The sequence below is a fragment of the Salvelinus fontinalis genome, chromosome 14 (assembly GCF_029448725.1).
Source record: "Salvelinus fontinalis isolate EN_2023a chromosome 14, ASM2944872v1, whole genome shotgun sequence".
Classification (NCBI taxonomy): domain Eukaryota; kingdom Metazoa; phylum Chordata; class Actinopteri; order Salmoniformes; family Salmonidae; genus Salvelinus; species Salvelinus fontinalis.
In genome coordinates this window covers 22,243,849-22,266,145 of record NC_074678.1, presented here as the reverse complement: position 1 = coordinate 22,266,145, position 22,297 = coordinate 22,243,849, and the positions used below count along the sequence as shown (strand labels likewise).

At 44.4% G+C, this 22,297-nt stretch overlaps 1 protein-coding gene across 1 annotated transcript; it reads left to right on the top strand.

Annotated features, from left to right (window-relative positions):
- The first annotated feature begins 43 nt into the window (after positions 1-43).
- Positions 44-22,045, top strand: LOC129869626 (platelet-derived growth factor receptor alpha-like). The gene is made up of 28 exons (XM_055944211.1): positions 44-284; positions 2,944-3,022; positions 3,200-3,487; positions 3,598-3,861; positions 4,247-4,377; positions 6,152-6,314; positions 6,815-7,007; positions 7,115-7,230; positions 7,394-7,693; positions 7,788-8,188; positions 8,324-8,492; positions 8,637-8,826; positions 9,075-9,190; positions 9,394-9,520; positions 9,737-9,933; positions 12,110-12,204; positions 12,557-12,689; positions 13,517-13,621; positions 14,309-14,419; positions 15,239-15,392; positions 16,031-16,188; positions 16,564-16,679; positions 17,962-18,084; positions 18,243-18,354; positions 18,506-18,605; positions 18,884-18,989; positions 20,086-20,321; positions 20,560-22,045. Exons 2-28 carry the CDS (start codon positions 2,965-2,967, stop codon positions 20,699-20,701), a joined length of 4,404 nt encoding a protein of 1,467 aa, XP_055800186.1. The 5' UTR covers positions 44-284; positions 2,944-2,964; the 3' UTR covers positions 20,702-22,045.
- The last annotated feature ends 252 nt before the right edge of the window (positions 22,046-22,297 follow it).

Genomic DNA, 22,297 nt, shown 5'->3' with positions numbered 1-22,297 from the left:
CTTTGAGCCAGATGATTAGTTTTTTTTGGGAAGGATGGGCTGTAACATTGAATCAATTACTGGTCGCTGTAGCTCAAGCGCATTGTGAGCACGGCAGTGGACGCAGACGGAGGGGCGCACATATGCTAGCTCTCACAGTGAAGGATCGTGGCCATAGGATTACTACCACTGCAACACAATTGAGTAGAGGAGCCTTCACTGAGGCGACCGGAGCGCTTTTATGCTCCTAATTTCATTCTATTGGGATTTAAAATCAAGACACATAATCCAAGGGAATTTAAAAGGTTTGTATTTAAAACAAATTAGCAAAAATGGTTTGCTTTTGCTAACGGTTATTTTCTCAATAAGGCTATCAATTGAGAGAATTTCAAATCTTCAAAAATAAAAAGGTTATCCAACTGGACACTTTTAGGCTAGTTCAATTTGTCCTCCTTAGTGAATATTCACGAAATAGCCTAGCTTCTTATTAGGATAGCACCATATTGTGAAAACTTTTACCGAGAAGAAATTATTAATCTGACTTGATCCATCCATCACACTTTGGGGGCTTTCATTAGCCTAATTTCGCTACGAGGAAACGTTCCAGTAAACTTTTTGAAACTTTGGAGATGCATTAGTTTGCAGGCTATGCGTTATGCATAATGAATTATGCTTTGAACGGGATTCAGTTCACCTCCGGATGCCAAGCGGAGAGATGTCGCTGACTCGGCTGGATAAAAGCGCTCAATTTCGGCCTCACAGCTGGAGGTGTCACCTCTAGGACTGAGGGTCCATTGTGGGATACTGCTGCCTGCCTTGACATCTAATGGAAAACACATTGGAAATTGGATTTCAAGTTGTTTTCGTTATTGCGCTTGGAATGTGTGGAATTAAATGGAATATTGTGCCTTGCCATTTGCTTTCAGAGATTGGACTCAAGCTGTAGCCGAACGGAATTCAAAAGTAGATAGAAGGGTATTTTTTTTGGCCCACTAAAAAAAGTATAGTAGCCTATAGAGTGGAACCTATTCCTGGTTGGATGTAATTTCAGTGCACCAGACAACAAAATGCAAATATCCTACATTTGCCCCCAAGATAATTCTTCATAATTAACCTTCAATTTAATGATGGCCAATATAACATGCACAAAATATCTATGCATATTTGTTGAGATTGCAATAGAATAGAGTTGCGCGCTGCACGAATGTAACTGTCAAGTTAGATACAAATGTTTAAGTTTTCCATCAGTGAAACTCACTGCCTTGGACATTTTTGAGTGTAGGCTATTGCTTGCCCCAATGCCCCTACCATCCTCTTCATTTCAAAATGCTATATTTAGACATCTCTCTGCTATATTCCCATGGAAATCAATTCTGCACATGGGGGATTGAATTTAACAGTTTAAGTGTCTGTGGAGGACAGAGAGCTGATCAACCATCTCTCAGCCGTTGCTCCAAAGTGTCAAGCCCAGTAGAAGGGGGCTTTTGGCAGGCTGCACATTTGCTGGGACTGTAGTGTTTTGTTGGGGCGAGAAAAGAAGAAGACTGACAAGCCCTAAATTTGCCCACTCGGCTGGAATAGAAAATATGCGCAAACGTGTCAAAGTGTATAAATCAGGATTCCCACGCGAATATTTGTCATACAGACTTCTCTTAATTATAGTCCCTCTCTAACCCAGGGTTAGGTTTGCCAGGGATAATTAGCCAGTCCCGGGTGAGATAGAGCTGACTACCTCAAATGAATCACTTAGGCCTACACTGTTAAAAGTAGCAGCAAACGTTTTGAGACAAAAGGGATTTTGATTATGGATTAAAATAATGTATTTTAATCGAGCCAATGGGAGATAACAATTAGAAGAAAATGAACAATTATTATCCTATAGTTACAAATTAGGTTTAAACTAAGTTTTTCTATTGAATACTTAGAGTAAAACAGGTAGGTATATAAACGTTTCAGAGTTGAGCGCGCCAGTGTTTGGAGTTGCGTCTCTCTCAGCTCGTGCGTTGATGGAATCCAGGGTCCCGCGCACCAGACAGAGAGATAACGCTCGTACAAGGGGAATGTCTGTTGACCACAGACCCATGACAGCAAGCACGATTAAACCTGGATGGAGGAGTTCTTTAACAGCCTAAAAAGTTAGTTGGGTCGAGTTGCTTGGTTTACAAGCCTATGGTAGCCATGTCTAGATTTTATGTTGCAGTGAATAAGTCAAGATGCAAACATATTTATTAACTGAAACATCAGAATCAATCCAGAAATTCTGTTTCGATTCTACTTAACTTTTGTAGTACTTACAATTTGTGTTGATTGATGCTGCTAGACCGCACAATTCCTATAGCTCTATAGGCTTATACAATAGCCTAATACAGTTGCCATGTTTGTAGTCTAGGCCTATACCTGGCCATTGCCACAGAAATAGGCTATTCCATTTCCGACGAAATGACAAACAATAATGTAACTTTCCTGCTGGAGAAAGAAGTTACAGCCCACAGATGTCTGCTTGATGCAGGCGAAACGTGAACTATGTCGCCCCCTAGCGACTTCAGAGCCCGAATTGAATTCCAGCTCTTCTTGGCAAAAAAATAGACGTTGGCGCCACTTTGCTGATTCAACCCTGTCCAACGTTTTTATAAACATCTCCTGAGACCAAACCAGTGCAATCATCACCCCGGCTCAACAAGATTACTCAATGTGCGCTTTACAAGACCTGGTGTGCCACAGTAGGCTATAGTTGGAGACAGGATAGAGCCAGTCAGTTTTACTGCTGTGCTGGAGCAGTAAAAGTCCCTCTATTGATTTTAATTGATTAAATTGCAATGTTTTCCAAAAGGCTTAGGTAGTAGAGACAGCGGTATCTTCTCCCATAAATCAACGCATTTTCTCTAAGCTTAGACAGATACTAGTGTTGTTTTTGCAACATCTGGTGGAACCATGTCTGACGTGCAAGTATTTAAACTCTTCCAGGAGAATTAACCATCCGTGACCATGGATGAAATGAAGACATGTCTCATCATTGGGGTTTTCTTGTTTGGGTTGTTATCAGGTAAGAAACTAATTTAAGTAAGTAAAAATGTTTCTTGGTTCTTATAACCTGAAAATATTCTGCCAGCGCACCTAACTTGCCTTTTCCTTTCGACATGTGTTTTTATCGTTGTTAAATATACAAACCTGTTTTTTTGAAAACACTATCGACATTCAGTGAACTTGTGTTTTCCATTAGTTACCCGCGGGCTGGCCACACCGACCATTGTATCAACTGAAGATGAGTTTGTTCTCGAGCCGCTCTCCGTGTTCAACATCAGCTGCACCGGTAAAAGGAACGTTGCTTGGGTCGAGCCCCTACCGGACGACACATTCGTTTTGCCTGGATATTACACTTCCACGCTCTTCATTTACAACGCTTCTGTGACACACACCGGATATTACTCCTGCAAATACCAATACAAAGAGGGCGATGAAGAGGTGGATGGCGTAGCCAATGATGCGTTCATATACGTTTTCGTCCCAGGTAAATATGGTGGAATTGTTTGTCATATCCATGCTCTGGGATTCTATTCTATTAATTCCTATATTGATAGCTTTTTGACCAAACAACCATGTTCTTGCCTTGTTCCTCAGATCCTGAGATTCCATTTGTGCCTGAGGAGCCAGATCGCATGCTAGTCCCAATCTATCCCAATAGAACCATCATCCCATGCAGGGTGTCAGACCCTCAATCCCAGTTGGTCCTAAAGAGCGCTCCCAGTGGAGTAGAGGTGGACGCAGTTTATAAGAACAAGATCGGCTTCATTGGCAACCTGGACGCTGGCTTGTACATCTGTGAGACCACCGTGAACGGCATGACAATGATGAGTGACACTTACACCGTGGAGGCCAACAAACGTAAGGAGTCCAAATGTGCATGATTTGTTTGATGACAATGGTTGTGCTGCTTAGTTTTATTATCACATTGGGTAAAAATGTGTGTGTGTGTGGGTGTGTGTGTGTGTGTGTGTGTGTGTGTGTGTGTGTGTGTGTGTGTGTGTGTGTGTGTGTGTGTGTGTGTGTGATAGAGAGATGAGGTGGTCTCACTGCATGAGAGAGATGAGATGACATCATGTCATTAGTACCGGGGACGTGACTTCACAGAGTTGTAGTCAGACAGAAAGAATGTGATGGCATCAGCCTGCAGTGAACTCAGAGAGGGGGACACCATGCAGAGGCCTGTAGATGACCATATTGTCCCTGTTGACCGTATTTTTTCTCCCTCCCCTGGTGGTCTTTACAGAGATGGAGAACATCCATGTGGAGGTGAAGGCCACCGAAGAGGCAGTGAGACTGGGGGAACCCTTCAACATCACCTGTGTGGCACCTCCAGGACTGCCCTACCAGCAGCAGTGGCTCCACCCCAGGAAACAGGCAAGGCCTCACCCCCATATCCGCGCGAAGTAGTGGTGCTGCAGCACCCTCTGTAAAATCAGAATAAAAACATCTAGTGCAGGCAAAAACATTTGTCCATCCCCTCCATTTTCCATCAGAACAGCCTCAATTAGAGAAAATGCAATAACTAAAAATGCAATAACAAAACGAGAAAATGCAACAACAAAAAAAAAATTAAAGATTTTTTGTGCAAAATATCCAAATTAAATAAAAGAAGCTGTGAAAATGACCCAACATGTTTCTGATAAGTTTTCAGTTCGGCTTGGATTAATACTTGATGTGGTTGTCATGCTATGATGCTGATAAAGAAAGCACCTCTACAGGCGGTATCTAACTGCATATTCACATTCTCTCAAGATACTGAAATAAAGAAATCTAATTTCTCCACTCCTGTTCCCAAGTAAAAATGTTGCTTACATTTGTTGTATCATTTTACTGCAATAAATGCTTAATTCTGCAGGAGTTAATATTAAGTCTATGTGAGAGGTTATAGACTTACAGTCAGTGTTCAGATTTCAGTTTCCATTTAACTCATCTGAACAGTAGGCTACAGTTCCCTTGACGTGCCATAGGCCTATTTGAAGTCCATCTTGTGACTGTGGAATTTGTATAGCGCCTCACAATCACCACACACAACATTGCCAGCACCGCTATCAACCTCTTTTAACACTTCACAAAATCTTTCCCAAACATGACTTTTCTGGCCCTCCCTTCTCTTTATTTTCAACTCTCCATTTCACAGCTTTTCTCTTCTTGAATAAACCTCAGACATTATCTTATTTGCCTCCTTAGATCGACATTAACCTTTTCTGCCCATTCCCAAAAGAATTTGGCGATTGGCATGTAGGCTATTTGGCACGAATACAGTTAGGTCCTAAAGTTTAGACTTATGCGCTAATGTCAGATAGCCTAAAATAATGAAAGAAAAACCTCAATGTTGCCTATAGATATAAAGTGCACAAGAATGATACATTTATGGATTTTTTTAAGGTATTGTTTTCTCTATATTCAACACACCCTTCATCCACACAATATTTAATGACCCTAAACCTGCCCTTCATCCACACAATATTTAATGACCCTAAACCTGCCCTTCATCCACACAATATTTAATGACCCTAAACCTGCCCTTCATCCACACAATATTTAATGACCCTAAACCTGCCCTTCATCCACACAATATTTAGTGACCCTAAACCTGCCCTTCATCCACACAATATTTAATGACCCTAAACCTGCCCGCAGATATAACCAATATAATATAAATGTAGTTCATTTAAGTTTGTGTGTCAGTGTAGATGGTAGTGTAGATAGAGGATTGTCTGAAGTGATAGTCTTGGTGTGTGTGTGTGTGTGCACCTCTGTCTTTGTGTGCACTGTTCAGTAATCCCTGCAGCACATTGTGACAGAGTGTCTGTTTTAGTGGTGGGATCCCTAAGCCCTTTTCCAGAGACAGTTAGGGTAAGAAGAGCACCGGACTCCTGATTCCTGGCTTTGGTCTCATCTGCAATTACAGGCATTTAAAGGCCCTGGGGACCTGATTTATCTCCTGTGGACCAGCACATGTTTTCAAAATCAGCTCACAGACCGATAGTGAGACATACTGCTCTGACATACAGAATGAATCTCTAAACCTGTAAAAAGGTGGAGAAGAGCATAGAGACAATATATTTTATTTCTGAGAGATGGGTATAGACGGTGTGTGTGTGTATAGAGTGTATTTCATCTTTCTTCTTTTTGTTCCTCTATCTAGGCTGCGGATGCAGTCCAGATGAAACAGACTCTGCCTGATAGAGTGGTCTACACCCTCAGTATCCCAGCAGCCACCTCTCAGGACAGTGGGGTGTATGAGTGCTCCATCACCAACAACGTCAGTGGAGAGATCAGAGCCAACAGGGTGGCTGTCACTGTCTTTGGTACACTCTCACTTCCTTATGGCCAATCAAAAACTCATTTTGAAAACATATGCACAATGTCTATCACTAGTCAATTTCACTCAAGACATTGCTTATCCTTCAACAGCATTACTCTTTACTACCAATACCACTTAGCTGTAGATGTATTATACAGAAACGACTTGGGGTCCATCTGATACTTCTTGGAATAAGTCTTTAAAAGTACTCCCCTTGAATTCACATAAAAGCGTAGAGTTAATTCATCCTGCCTATCAGTGTCAGTTTGACGTGCTAGAGGGAAGGGATGCTTTATGGGATGGCTTCAACAGCCCCAATGCTTTATGGGATGGCTTCAACAGATGTGTGCCAGAATTTCATTTAACTTTTTCTGTTTCTCATCCTTCCTTCTGTGTCCCCTCTCTATCACTCTCTCTTTCTTTTTTCTCTCACTCACTTTACCCCACTCTCCATCACTCCCTCTCCCTCTGCTCCCCTCTATTTTCCACCCCTTCTCTCTGTAGAAGAGAACACCTTTGTGATGTTGGACCACAGTGGGATTGGAGTGGTGGAGTTTGTCAGTATGATGGAGGAGACAGAGTTCACCATCAGTATTGAAGCCTTCCCTGCTCCTAAAGTCACCTGGCTGAAAGACGGTATCGCTATCACTGAGAACAGCTACTTCCTCACCAAGACCAGCCATCTGGAGGGGAACCAGTAAGATCATAACAGCTGAATATAGCAAAGCTGTTTTTTTGTTTGTCTGTGGACCTCTGTGTGGTGTGTGCTGGACTGAGCTAAGTGGTTCTCTTCCCATCTCTCAGGCATCATAGCACTCTGACTCTTCGGCAGCCACTAGAGGAGGACAGTGGTAACTACACCATCATGGTCCTCAGCATCCCTCACACTGCCCAGTTCTCCTTCACCCTCAAAGTGAAAGGTGAGAATAACTTTAAGCCAAGTGAAAATGCATTTTTACATGTGTGTGAACATGCATTTATGTGTTCAAATGTTTTAGGAATTGTGAATGTGTCAGTGTGCGTGTATTGTCTCAGAATAATCATAAATCTGACCATATGTCTGCCTGTGTGTGTGCCTTCCAGCCTCAGCCCCAGTGCTGTTCCAGCCAGCCTCAGCTCCGGTGCTGATCCCCCAGAGAGAGGAGATGGTTGTTCCCCTCCACACCCCCTTCACTCTGACTTGCAGGGGCGAGGCCGAGCTGGCCTGGGAAACGCCTGTCTACCTATCAGAGCAGACAGAGGAGGACAACAGCGGCCTGTTCGTCACCACGATTACCGTAGAGAACGCCACTGCGGCAAACACTGGTTTCTACACCTGCTTCTACAACGGAGGGAACTCCACTGAGGAGGGAGAGGACAGCAGCATCTACATATATGTGCCAGGTATAGGGAAGACATCACTGTGGTGTTGCAGTTAAATCTATGTAAGAAGTTTGAATGATTAGAGACTTACCATGCCCTCTTCTCACCCCATCAGATCCAGAGGTGCCCTTTGTCCCCTCTCTGGTGCCCTTTGGCAACCACGTCCTGAATGGTCACGATGAGATGGAAATCCAGTGTCGCGTGTCGGACCCCAGTGCCAATGTGACCCTGGTCAACACTGATACCCAGCAGGCCGTGCCCATGACTGTCTACGACAGCAAGAGGGGCGCCGTGGGCTTCTTCAGTGCAGGAACCTATGTCTGCAAGGCCCTCATCAATGGAGAGGAGCACCTCAGTGAGGAGTACATCGTCCATGGCTGGGCAGGGGGGTTAGAGCTGCGTGTGGAGCTGAAGGCCCAGAAGACTGCTCTCTTGGTGGGAGACACCATCACTGTCACCTGTGTGGCCCGGGGGTCTGAGATACTGGAAGACCACTGGAAGTACCCTGGAAAACTGGTAAACAACATCACATACTGTACATAGTTATTACTCTCTTCTTGGAGAGCATATTAATTGATTAATTTGAAAATGCATTTGTTTGTTTGATTATAAATGGGCCTAACTTGTGTGTGTGTCCTGTGTGTGTGTCAGGTGAACCGTGGCTTGAAGTCGGTGCGTGAGAATAAGAGGGACCAGGAGATCCAGTACATCATGACTGTCCCCCAGGCCTCAGCCAAAGACAGCGGCATCTACGCCTGCTCCATTACTGACATCATCAGCAATGAGAGCCAGACCAAGGAGCTGGTCATCACTGTCTATGGTACGTTTTTGTCACTGTTTATTAACCTAGTAACAAGGCAATTATCTTGGTTTATCATCTTGCTTGAACTGGTAGATTGTTTTAACTAGCTGTGACCTGTACATATTTAATTAATGGTTCTCTCTCCATTTTCTGTCCTGACAGAGAGCCCATTTGTGTCGCTGCGCCCTGTGTTCAGTTCTCAGGAGTCAGCAGACCTGGATGAGAGCAGAGAGTTCCGGGCCGACATCGACTCCTTCCCCAGCGCCCAGGTCACATGGCTCAAAGATGGCCTCCCCCTCAACTATGTGGCGGCTGAGATAACCACCAGCCTCCAGCAGCTCAGCGAGACCAGGTGAAACTTCCTCTAACATGACTCAACACTGACTGAAGAGATATGATAAACCACTGTTCTGCACACTAAACTCTGTGGCTAATAACAGGTTCCCCAGTTCACCTAGGATGTTCAGATGTCTATTATTAAGGTGTGGTGTGGTGAGATGTTAGATTGGAACTAGTCTCTCATGACAGACTTAACAGAGTGATCGCAGAGTGATCGCATGAGATTAGAGTGTAACCATACATGGTGTTTTGTCTCTGTAGGTACCAGAGTGTTCTGACCCTGATCCGGGCCAAGGAGGAGGACAGTGGGAACTACACCATCAGAGTGCAGAACGGGAACCAGACCCACAGCCACAGCTTCAGCCTGCAGGTCAAAGGTGAGGCAGAGGAATGCTCCAACTCCTCAATTTTCATTTACCTTTATCTCACTGACACCTGTGGTCCCATACTCACATAACTTTCTAACCATCTCTCTTTGACCCCCTTTCTCTATTTCTCTTTTTTTCTCTCTCTTCCTCGCTTCTTCTGTCCCTGTCTGTATTGTGGTCTGACCCCCTGTTCTTTCTCTGTCTGTGTCCAGTACCTGCAGTCATTGTGGGCCTGATGGACCTCCACCATGGCTCAGCCTCAGGCCAGTCTGTAGTGTGTATCGCTGGAGGCATGCCCACTCCTGAAGTGGAGTGGTTCATCTGCAAGAACATAAAACAGTAAGGATACCCTCTCACAACCCCACGTTCTCCCTCTTCATCTCTCCATTCTCTCACTTTCACTCCAACAATAGCCAGTTTTCTTCCTTAAAATTAAAATACACCTACTTTACATTGTTCACCTCTACCTGGCCACTTCATATGCTACTATGCCCAATGTGATAATGTCATGCTATCAGGTCTCGTGTCTTTACTCTTCCTTCCTCCCCTGTCCAGCTGTGCCAACGACTCGTCTCAGTGGGTGCCCCTGCCAACCAACGACACAGATATCGCCGTGGAAGCGCATTTTAATCAGGACAACCAGCTGGAGAGCCAGGTGATCTTCGTGCGTCTTGAGAACACTCTGGCCGTCCGCTGCCTGGCCAGGAACGAGATGGCCGTCGTCAGCAGGGAGGTGAAGCTGGTGTCACAAGGTGAGACATACACTCACAAAGTCACACTTACACACCTCCTCTCTCAGTTACAGGGCCTATAGAAAGTCTACACATCATTCACTTTTTAACACATTGTTGTGTGTTACAAACTGGGATTGAAATGGATTTCATTGTAAATATATATATATATGTTATCTACACAAAATACTCCATAATGTCAAAATGAAAAGAAAATTCTACACATTCTTACAAATGAATAAAAATTAAACAACTAAATAGTTGTTTCTTAAGTAGTCATCACCCCCTTTGTTTAGGCAAGCCTAAATTAGTTCAGAAGTAAAATCTGGCATGACAAATCACATAATAAGTTATATGGACTCACTCTGTGTGAAATAATAGGGGTTGACTTGATTTTGTAATGACTACACCGTCCTGTGTCTCCCATACATATAACACCTGTAATGTCCCTCAGTCAAGTATTGAATTTCAAGCACAGATTCAACTATAAAGACCAGGGAGATTTTCGAAAGTGTCATAAAGAAGGGCAGTGATCGGTAGATGGGTAAAAATAACACATCAGACATTGAATATATCTTTAAGCATGGTCTGGTTAATAATTCTGTTGTGGATGATGTATTAAACCACCAGACACGTCAAAGATGCAGTCGTCCTTCTGAACTGAGCTGCAGGACAGGAAGAAAACTGTTTAGGGATTTCACCATGAGGACATTGGTAATTTTAAAACAGCTACAGATTTCAATGGCTGTAATGGATGGAGGATGGATCAACAACATTGTGGTGACAATAATGACCTAAATGACAGTGAAAAGAAGAATACAAATATACAGAATAAAAAGATTCCAAAACATGCATATGTATGCAACAGGGAACTGAAGTAATACTGCAAAAAAACACTGCAAAGAAATACACTTTTTGGCCTAAATGCAAAGCTTTATGTTTGGGGCAAATCCAACTCAATACATCACATACATGGGTATGCTTGACATCGGTAAAGACTGGGGAGTTTTCAGGATAAAAAGAGACCGGATGGAGCTAAGCACAGGTGAAATCCTAGAGGAAACCTGGTTCAGTCTGCTTTCCACCAGACACAGAGAGGAATTCACTTTTCAGCAGAACAATAACCTACAACACAAAGCCAAATCTACACTGGAGTTGCTTACCAAGAAGACAGTGAACCTTCCTGAGTGGCCAAGTTACCAGTTTTGACTTAAATCTGCTTGAAAATCTATGGCAAGACTTGAACATTGCTGTCTAGTCATGATCCCCAACACCTTGACAGAGCTTGAACATTTTGGAAACGAATAATGGACAATCCAGGTGTGCAAAGCGCTCATGAGACTTACCCAAGAAGACTCGCAGCTGTAATCACTGCCAAAGGTGTTTCTAACATGTATTTACTCAGGGGGGTGAATACTTATATAAATAGTCAAGGTATATTATTGTTTTATGTTTCATTCATCTTTAAAAAAGAATTAGACTTTTTTTCCAATTTGACATTACAGAGTATTTTCTGTAGATCGTTGACAAAACAAATGACAATTAAATCCATTTTAATCCCGCTTTGTAGCATAATAAAATGTGGAGAAATTCAAGGAGGTGTAGACTTTCTATAGGCTCTGTACAACAGACATGGTTGGTATAGTGTGGTGACTAGATTCACAGTATCTTAGGTTGCCTGCTACCGTATATTTTCTTCCTGCTATAGTCTCCTCTTTTAATAGCTAGGTTCTTCCTGCTATAGTCTCCTCTTTTAATAGCTAGGTTCTTCCTGCTATAGTCTCCTCTTTTAATAGCTAGGTTCTTCCTGCTATAGTCTCGTCTTTTAATAGCTAGGTTCTTCCTGCTATAGTCTCCTCTTTTAATAGCTAGGTTCTTCCTGTAGTTGCACCCCTTTGTGACACTTGATGTGTGATAGGCATTGAAGAGACTGGGCTGGGCTGTCAGTGTTGAGTTAGCTGTCTGGTAAATTGTCTGTGGTAGAGCAGTTGATCACAGACTTTCATTGTGTAGATGTGTGTTAGCCTGGGATACTGGGTTCTTTATATTTTACCTCATGTTGGGTTCTTCAAATAATTCATCAAACTAACATTGCCAATTTGACTTACATTGACTTATCCATGTTGTTTTCTCTCTGTGGCATTCTCCATGTTGTGATTCCATCTCATGTGTGTGTGGTGGTTCTCCTCCTGAACAGGCCCCCACTCTGAGCTGCCTGTAACTGCTGCTGTTTTGGTGCTGCTGGTCATTGTCATCATCTCACTCATTGTCCTGGTCATTATCTGGAAACAGGTACAACAGATCACCACTGCCCCTCACACACGCACAAACTCGCTCACTCACTCACCGACTCATTCTCTCATTGACTCATTAAATCACTCACCTACACTTTGTCTTAGAGCATTGCTTCCCAACTCCGGTCCTCCAGTACCCCCAACAGTACACATTTTAATTGTAGCCCCGGACAAGCACACCTGATTCAACTTGTCAACTAATCATCAAGCCCTCGATGAGTTCAGTCAGGTATGTTTGCCCTGGGATACAACCAAAATGTATACTGTTGGGGGACTAGTGGACCGGAGTTGGGAAACGCTGCTCTAGAGCCTATGTATGGATCTGTTTATCTATGTCCTCTATCTTACAGAAGCCTCGCTATGAGATCCGCTGGAGGGTGATAGAGTCAGTGAGCCCTGATGGCCATGAGTACATCTACGTGGACCCCATGCAACTGCCCTATGACTCCAGATGGGAGTTTTCTCACGATGGGCTCGTACTGGGTGAGCGCCGACTGCACTGTTTCCTTTGTCTGTGGTCTTACTGTGGTCATGTTCTGGTCAGAGTGTCACATCGTCATGGTTGGGTGGTCGTGTTCTAGTCAGGCTTTGGTCTGGATGTCTCCCTCTGGTCTTTGAAGTGAGGATGTGATAAGGCCATCTGGCCTGGCAGAAAGGGGAGGTTGGGGCGTGCTGCCTGGGTTTGGGTTGTGACTCACTGACCAAAGGGAATCTCACTCACTGGGGAAGTCACAGATGAGAGGGCAGAGGCAGACGTGTGTGTCAAGTAACATTTTATTTTTCACATGCTTCGTAAACAACAGACGTAGACTAACAGTGAAATGCTTACTTATGGGTCCTTTTCCAACAATACAGAGTAAAAAATATAAAATAGAAATAGTGACGCAAGGAATAAATACACAGTGAATAACAATAACAAGTAAACATGGCTATATACAGGGAGTACCAGTACTGAGATAATGTGCAGGGTTACGGGGCTATTGAGGTAACTGTGCACTGTAGATATAGATAGGAGTAAGGTGATTAGGCAACAGGATAGATAGACAGTAGCAGCAGAGTATGTGGTGAGTGTGAAAGTGTGTGTGTGTGGCGCCAGTATGCATGTGTGCGCATGTTATGCGTCTGTGTCGGCATATGTACTGTGTGTAGGTATCTGTATGTTGGAGTGTGAGTGTGTGGGTAGAGTCCAGTGTATGTGTATAGAGTCAGTGCTTGAGAGTGTGTGTGTGTGTTTGCCTGTCTGTCTATGTTTGTGTATTTGTTTACCCTCCATGTTAACTGATCGTGTGCCATGTCTGGTGTGTCTGCAGGTCGTGTCCTGGGCTCTGGGGCGTTTGGGAAGGTGGTGGAGGGAACTGCATATGGACTCAGCCGCTCCCAGCCTGTCATGAAGGTGGCTGTGAAGATGCTGAAACGTGAGTTGACCACAGACATCTATAGTTGACCACATACAGCTATAGTTGACCACAGACAGCTATAAATTTGACCACAGACAGCTATAGTTGACCACAGACAGCTATAGTTGACCACAGACAGCTATAGTTGACCACAGACAGCTATACAGACAGCTATAGAGTTGACCACAGACAGCTATAGAGTTGACCATAGACAGCTATAGAGTTGACCACAGACAGCTATACAGACAGCTATAGAGTTGACCACAGACAGCTATAGAGTTGACCACAGACAGCTATACAGACAGCTATAGAGTTGACCACAGGCAGCTATACAGACAGCTATAGTGTTGACCACAGACAGCTATAGAGTTGACCACAGACAGCTATACAGACAGCTATAGAGTTGACCACAGACAGCTATACAGACAGCTATAGAGTTGACCACAGACAGCTTACTTTGTGATTGATGAAACAATGGCAGTCATTGATGGATCTTGTGTGATTGTGTGTGATTGACCGATAGGTGCGGTGTGATTGTGTGTGATTGACCGATAGGTGCGGTGTGATTGTGTGTGATTGACCGATAGGTGCGGTGTGATTGTGTGTGATTGACCGATAGGTGCGGTGTGATTGGGTGTGATTGACCGATAGGTGCGGTGTGATTGGTTGAAGGTTGATTTATTGTTTGTCTGTTTGGCGTTGCAGCCACAGCCCGCTCCAGTGAGAAACAGGCCCTGATGTCAGAGCTGAAGATCATGACTCACCTGGGCCCTCACCTCAACATCGTCAACCTGCTAGGGGCCTGCACCAAGTCAGGTGACTACACACACATGCACACACACACGCACACACACACTTACAGATATGTAGTGGTGTAAAGTACCTAAGTAAAAATACTTACTGCTTAAGTCATTTTTTGGGGTACTTTACTTTACTATTTTGGGTACTTTACTATTTATATTTGTGACTACTATTACTATTACTTTTACTTCACTACATTCCTAAATAAAATATTGTACTTTTTACTCCATACATTTTCCCTGACAACCAAAGTACTTTTGAATGCTTAGCTGGACTGGAAAATGGTCCAATGCCTACACTTGTCAAGAGAACATTCCTGGTCATCCATACTGCCTCTGGCAGACTCACTAAACACAAATGCTTAGTTTGTAAATTATGTCTGAGTGTTGGAGTGTGCTATCTGTAATTTTATTTATTTAAATGGTGCCATCTGGTTTGCTTAATATAAGGGATTTGAAATTATTTATACTTTTACTTTTACTTTTGATACTTAAGTATATTTTAGAAATTAGTTTTATTTTACTGGGTGATTTTCACTTTTACTTTAGTCATTTTCTATTAAATTAAGGTATCTTTACTTTTACTCAAGTGTAACCATTGGGTACTTTTTCCGCCGCTGCAGATATGCTCACACACACACATATGGTTTTGACAGTCAAGAAAGGCGGTGGCCATTACTCTCTGGGCCGTTGGTGGGTGTGGTATTTTAATAGTGTTTTTATGAGTGTAAAGGCTTGCCCTCTTGGCGTAGCTTTTAGCTTTCATGAGCCTCTGATAAGTTAAGCCAGCAGACTGACACGTGTGTCTCTTTCTCTTTCCTCTCTTCCCATGCAGGCCCCACCTACATCATCACTGAGTACTGCTTCTATGGAGACCTGGTCAACTACCTGCACAAGAACAGAGAGAACTTCCTCAGCTTGCACTCAGAGAAGACCAAGAAAGACCTGGACATCTTTGGCATAAACCCTGCAGACGAGAGCAGCAGGAGGTAAAGAGACATCAGCTGCAGAAACACACACAGACGCACACAGGCACAGACGCACACAGGCACAGACGCACACAGGCACAGACGCACACAGGCACAGACGCACACAGGCACAGACGCACACAGGCACAGACGCACACAGGCACAGACGCACACAGGCACAGGCGCACACACTCACATGCACTAGCACGCACACACTATGTCATGTGTCCCCCTCCTCAGTTCCTGCTCCAACTCTCCCCACTCAGTCATTCTGTCTCATTGACAGCACTACTGCAGGCTCTCAGTGACATAACGTGGCTGAGGAGGTCATGGCTGAGGAGGTCATCTGGCTTCTTCCACTAATCAAATCTGTGTCTGAAGTGGTGCTCGACTTTCAGCCTAATCATGACAATTGTTTAGTACCTGTTAATGGTCTCTGTCCAGATGAGCATGGGGGAAACACTGGGAGAGGCCTGCCTGCTCCTGTCTGCTCTGCTGATCTGTGTTGACACAATGACCACATCTCAAAGTGACCACACCATCAACTGCACCCTTTGTAGGGGGAACCTCAGTATATACATTGGGTGTCCTTTGAGAATGGTGATTATACCATGGTTGTTGTCTTTCTACCAACCTCCTCCCTCCCTCCTTCCCTGCAGCTATGTGATCCTGTCCTTTGAAAGTGGTAAAGGGGACTACATGGAGATGAAGCAGGCAGACACCATGCAGTACGTGCCCATGCTGGAGATGAGTGATGCCTCCAAGTACTCCGACATCCAGAGGTCTGAATATGACCACCCACCATCACAGAAGGGTGGTGAGTACACAGTCGAACAGTCTCTCTCTCTCTCTCTCTCTTTCTCTCTCTCTCTCTCTCTCTCTCTCTCTCTCTCTCTCTCTCTCTCTCTCTCTCTCTCTCTCTCTCTCTCTCTCTCTCTCTCTCTCTCTCTCTCGGCGCAGGGTTTTAGTCAGCGCTGGTTGGGTTGGTTGCGGGGTCCAGCCTGTAGTTATATAGAGAGGGTAATTGTAGCAGACACATAATAATGCCTATTTCTCCCTCCCATTAGGAAAAGCCAGGTTACAGCAGCCAGTTCTATATTTACATGCACATAAACATACAAATAAACTTTATTCACTCACTCATAGACATACTGAAGCTAAATGTCTGTATTTGTGTGTTTTTCTGATCCAGATAATGAGATGGACAGCCTGCTGTCAGAAGACGGCAACGAGGGCCTCAGCACCACAGACCTGCTCAGCTTTACCTACCAGGTGGCCAGAGGCATGGAGTTCCTGTCCTCTAAGAACGTGAGTGGGACCAAGGGCTGTGAATGACTGGAGATCAGTGGGACATGATGTTAGGTCAGTGCAGTGGGCTGGGGATAACAGGCCAATGTCATACAATACAAACGCTATATTGAGATCAAGGTCTCTTTTACAGATGAGCCCTGAATTACAGAAATTACACACATTAAAATATAAATACAAAATGTAAGCAGAAAGAAAAACACAGTCAAAAAAAAGAAATGCATTCATCAGCAATAAGGTCCTTAATCAGCGTTGTGAATTGCCCTAGAGGCACCAAAACAGGCTGTACATTTCATCTTGATATTCTGGTGCAGATCGGGCAATTTAAAGTATTGATTGGGGACTTATTATTGGAGGAGTGTAACTTTTTTTTCTGTCATTTGTGATGTTTTATTTGTGCTTCCCATGACTGTGTTTTTGTATGTTAATGTATATATGTAGGTTGGGTATAATGTGAATATTTATGTTGTGTATATAAAGGGCGCATTTGTAAAAGAGAGCTAGGTCTCAATATGTCTTCCCTATTAAAATATACGTAGGTAAAAAGAAACAAAACAAACATCCACTTTAACAACATTTATTAGATTTTTACACAAATAAGGTGCAAGAAAACTAAAATCTGATTTACCTAACTCAGGAGAGACCTAGGGAATTTCCAGAATATATCAACAAGAGATACAGAAGTAAGCCTAGGATGCCATAGCCATCTTTTATTGGCCTGACTTTGCAACGAAGGAAGGAAGTGATGGTCACATGATTCCATTGGCTTAGCAGAAGCTAGTGTCTCTGGCAAGCTTGTTCTGACCTCTCTGTTGGTACACAACAGGGAGTGGGTTGGTTGCCACGTCAACCCTGCCGTCTGTATGTTCCAGTGGTAACCACGGTAATGATGGCAGGCAGGTTGTGGGCTGCTGTTGTGCTTGATGACAGCTGTGAAAGCCAAGAGGTTGGCTAAATCAGGGGTTGTGTGATAAGCGGCCCTGTGAAGGCTGAGCTCACTGCTCAGGAGACAGGCCAGATCTTTATATAGAACACCCAGTAGGCTGGAATTACACTGGGTACAAAGAAGCTATAAGCTCCTCATACAGCCTCCCAGTTATTATCCCTGAATATCCCCTGGCCAGGAGTGTTCAGTCAAGGCTGTCTCTTAGGCTGGCCTGTTGATATAAAGCCACCCTGTAACACATGAGGAAAGAATGAATAAATGGAAAGGGAGAACATACAAATGGTTTCTTTGAATTGAGATTAAATTAATTCTCTGTGTGTCTGTTTTGCGGTACAGTGTGTGCATCGTGACCTGGCTGCTAGGAACGTCCTGCTCTCTCAGGGGAAGATAGTGAAAATCTGTGACTTTGGCCTAGCCAGAGACATCATGCATGACAACAACTATGTCTCCAAAGGCAGTGTGAGTATTTCTCTATGACCATACTGTTTGTTTGTGTCCCCGAAGCATAGACATGTATCCTGCTTGTTCATGTTAGCACTCCATTATGTTCCACTATTGTAGTGCCCGTTATATGAGTGCGGTGTGTTTGATCCATCTGCTGTGTGTGTTGACCATAGACCTTCCTGCCAGTGAAGTGGATGGCTCCTGAGAGTATCTTTGACAACATGTACACCACCCTCAGTGATGTCTGGTCCTATGGCATCCTCCTCTGGGAGATTTTCTCTCTAGGTGAGGCTTAGCTGACCCCAAATCTGTGACAAAGACACATCTTGAGAAGCATGTTAAGGAGACATCTGACTCCAGATCAGTGTGTAGATACAGTGTTGACAGTGATACTACTGTTTGCTGGTGTACTGATGGCAGTGTGTTTGTGTTAAAGGTGGCACCCCATATCCAGGGATGGTAGTGGACTCCAGCTTCTACAACAAGATCAAGAGTGGCTACAGGATGGCCAAACCTGAGCACGCCCCCGCTGATGTGTATGTACATATTTGTTTTATATAATTCTACATTGTGTTGTGTACATTATGTTGAAACACTTTTTATGCCAAAACAATTTTTAAAACACTGGATCAGATAACATTGTCCCATATGTCATGCAAATACTATGGAACGCTACTACTGCTGTGAATGTCTAACGCACAGTACTAAACTGTGATATACAATACAATTATATGACTGTTATACCATGGCGTTTCACTCCCTGTACTGTCTGTCCCGTTCTCTCTGTTTAACTAGGGTGTTTTCCTTCCTCCAGGTATGAGATGATGATAAAGTGTTGGAACAGTGAGCCTGAGAAGAGGCCTTCCTTCCTCAGCCTGAGTGAGAGTGTGGCTTCACTGCTGCCTTCCGGCTACAAGAGGGTGAGCGTCTCTTCAGTATGACCTCTGACCTTACCATCTCTCCCAGGGTTCCTCACCTCTGCTTTCTAATGTCCCTCTCTCTTTAATTCCTGACCCTGACCTCCAACGTTTGGACCTCCTCCTCCCTCTTAATGTTTCTTGTCCTTTCTAATCAGTTTCATCCCCTTTTTACCTTACCTGACCTATCCTATTTTTACACAGGAAGGGAGTAAGTGCTTCAACCATCCTCTTTCTCCATCCCTTTCTCACACTTTTCCTAGCCAGTGCGCTCCCCCTAGCCTTGGGGCTTGTTATAGTTCTACAGTACTAACAAAGTGAAGTTCATCTAAAACCAGGCTCACAAACTCCAACCACTTCCCCCAACGCTGCCAGTGTCGTGTGTTTCTGTGGGCTCTGCCAGTTGAGGCTGTTTATGTGGGCGCTCAGTACTGTGCATTTCCGTTGTATTAAAGCCCAGCTCTGGCGATGATTAGAGTGCTAATGCTCCAGCTGGCGGTCAGTGACCAGCCCCAACCGCAGTAATGACGCGGTCAGCAGCAGCAGCCCCAGATATCTCCTCCACCTCCCCTCCACCAGCTAGGCTAACTATAATGAGCCTATTAAACAGCACGCCACACATGGCACATCAAAACTCCTCCTCCCCCCACTATTCTGCTTTGCTGTTCCAGGAGAGTGGAGGAGTTAGCTCCTGTTTTAGCACCTCAGGCTGGGGTTGGGTTGGCTGGGCTAGGGTGGGGTGGGACGGGAGATCACCACCAGGCTGACTGAGTGAGAACACACACCACTGACAGCTGGTTCAACTGGTTCAACTGATAAATCTGTTTTATGATTGATTTATGAGTTGAAGTGATTTATGTTTTGTGATTATGAAGGGGATGCTACTGTTTTGGAGGTACTGTATGGGAGGTACCAGAGCAGTAAATAACTATTGAATACTCCAGGCCAAAAATGTTTTATTTACATGCACATCACTCTTGTTTTAAAAAAAACGGTTAGACATATAGCTAAGTTTTCTGCATGGTACTGTAGACATTATGATCCAATGCTCCTCGATACTGTAGGTTGATATTCATTGGGCATTCTCTCTGCTGTGCAGTGCTTCGAGAGGGCAAGCCATGAGTTTCTGAAGAGCGACCATCCAGCAGTGACCAGGGTCCAGGTGGAGAGTGAAGACACCTACATTGGGATCACCTATAAGAGTCAGGACAAGTTGAAGGACAGGGAGAGTGGCTTCGACGAGCAGCGCCTCAGCTCTGACAGCGGTTACATTATCCCCCTCCCTGACCTGGACCCTCTGTCTGATGATGAGTACATCAAGAGGATCCGCCACAGGTAGGCTACCACCTTAATCTCAGACATGTGTATCTTAAATCTCAGATTCTTATATGCGGTATAGGTTGATAACACCATTTTACAACCTAACGTGCTAGTTCTGTTTACCAAATGCAAACATCCAGCAAACAAGATAGATATCCTTTATATTTAATTAATGGTCTCCTCCTGTTTACTATACCCTATCACTCACTTAACTGTTTACTAACACTGACCTGCTCCTCTCTGTCCTGTGAAGCTCTCAGACATCGGAAGAGAGTGCCATAGAGACAGGCTCCAGCTTCACGCTGGCCAAGAGGGAAGGAGAGACCCTGGAGGACATCAGCCTGTTGGATGAGATGTGTCTGGACTCAGAGCTGGTGGAAGACAGTTTCCTGTGAAAGGCCTGGAGAAGCTAAAAGCCTGCTAAAGAGAGGGAGAGGGGGCGGGGAAACACACCTGAACACAGACTCTCAGACCACCCAAAGACCCCTCCTCGCAACCCCCTATCTCGAACCCTCCTCATCCTCTGCCCATACACCTCCATTCCTCTCAGGAGGACAGAGCAAAACCACTTCACTGCTTGGACGAGTCTGTGGCCAGATCATGGTACGCCTGCCGTTTTCCTCGTCAGACTGACAGCACCCCTTGTGGGGCTGGAGGGACGAGCAGCATGGATGGATGCTACACTAACGACTCACCACTACCATGTGGTTACAGAGTCTCTATGGAACGTTAGTGTTGGATGGGAATAAGAGCACATGAGGAGAACATGGAGGAAGATGTTTATATAAACGTATAAAACCTTATTGTAATGGGCATTCCGAACAGCATCATAAGCAAGGATGGATGGAGGGATCAGAATGCATCAGGTGTGAAAGTCAAAGACCCAGAATGACGGGCAGTTTATCTCAGCCATGCAGAACCACTACAGACAGACCCACTATTTAAACTACATCACACCAGTGCCAGCAAACAGACCAGTATGAGGCCAGCTACACAACAGACGGCTTTACTTCACAACCCACCTACCTGCAGTATATGTACTACAGTATATCTGATGCTGGCACAATCAGTAGCAATACATTGATTAAAAAACATGTTTTTGTATTTGCCCATATGGCATATGTTGTCAATAGCAGTACAAACATTTGTGTTTTTAAAAACATTTTATCATATATATTATATATATATATATTATATAGCAAACTTGCCTGGTGACTTGCCTGGTTATTCAACCAGGCAAGTCAGTTAAAAGAACAAATTCTTATTTACAATGACGGCCTACCCCGGCCAAACCTGGACGATGCTGGGCCAATTGTGTGCCGCCCTATGGGAATGTGATTCAGCCTGGATTCAAACCAGGGACTGTAGGGATGCCTCTTGCACTGAGATGCAGTGCCTTAGACCGCTGCGCCACTCGGGAGCCTAAGTGTGTGTGTGTGTATATATATATATACACACACACACATACATACACAGGGGGGGAAAAAACATTTCAAGGATTTTACTGAATTACAGTTCATATAAGAACATCTGTCAATTTAAACTAGTTTATTAGGCCCTAATCTATGGATTCCACCTGACTGGGCAGGGGTGCAGCCATGGGTGGGCCTTGGAGGGCATAGGCCCACCTACTTGGCAGCCAGGCCCACCCACTGCGGAGCCAGGCCCAATCAATCAGAACATTTCCCCCACAAAAGGGCTTTATTACAGACATAAATACTCCTCAGCCCCCCCCCCCCCCCCCCTTCTCAGACTATCCTGCAGGTGGAGAAGCCAGATGTGGAGGTCCTGAGCTGGCGTGGCTACACATGTTCTGCGGTTGTGAGGCTGGTTGAACGTACTGCCAAATTCTCTGAAAAACTTTGGAGGCAGTTTATGGTAGAGAAATTAACATTCAATTCTCTGGCAACAGCTCTGGTGGACATTCCTGCAGTCAGCATGCCAATTGCACGCTCCCTTAAAACTTGAGACATCTGTGGCATTGTGTTGTG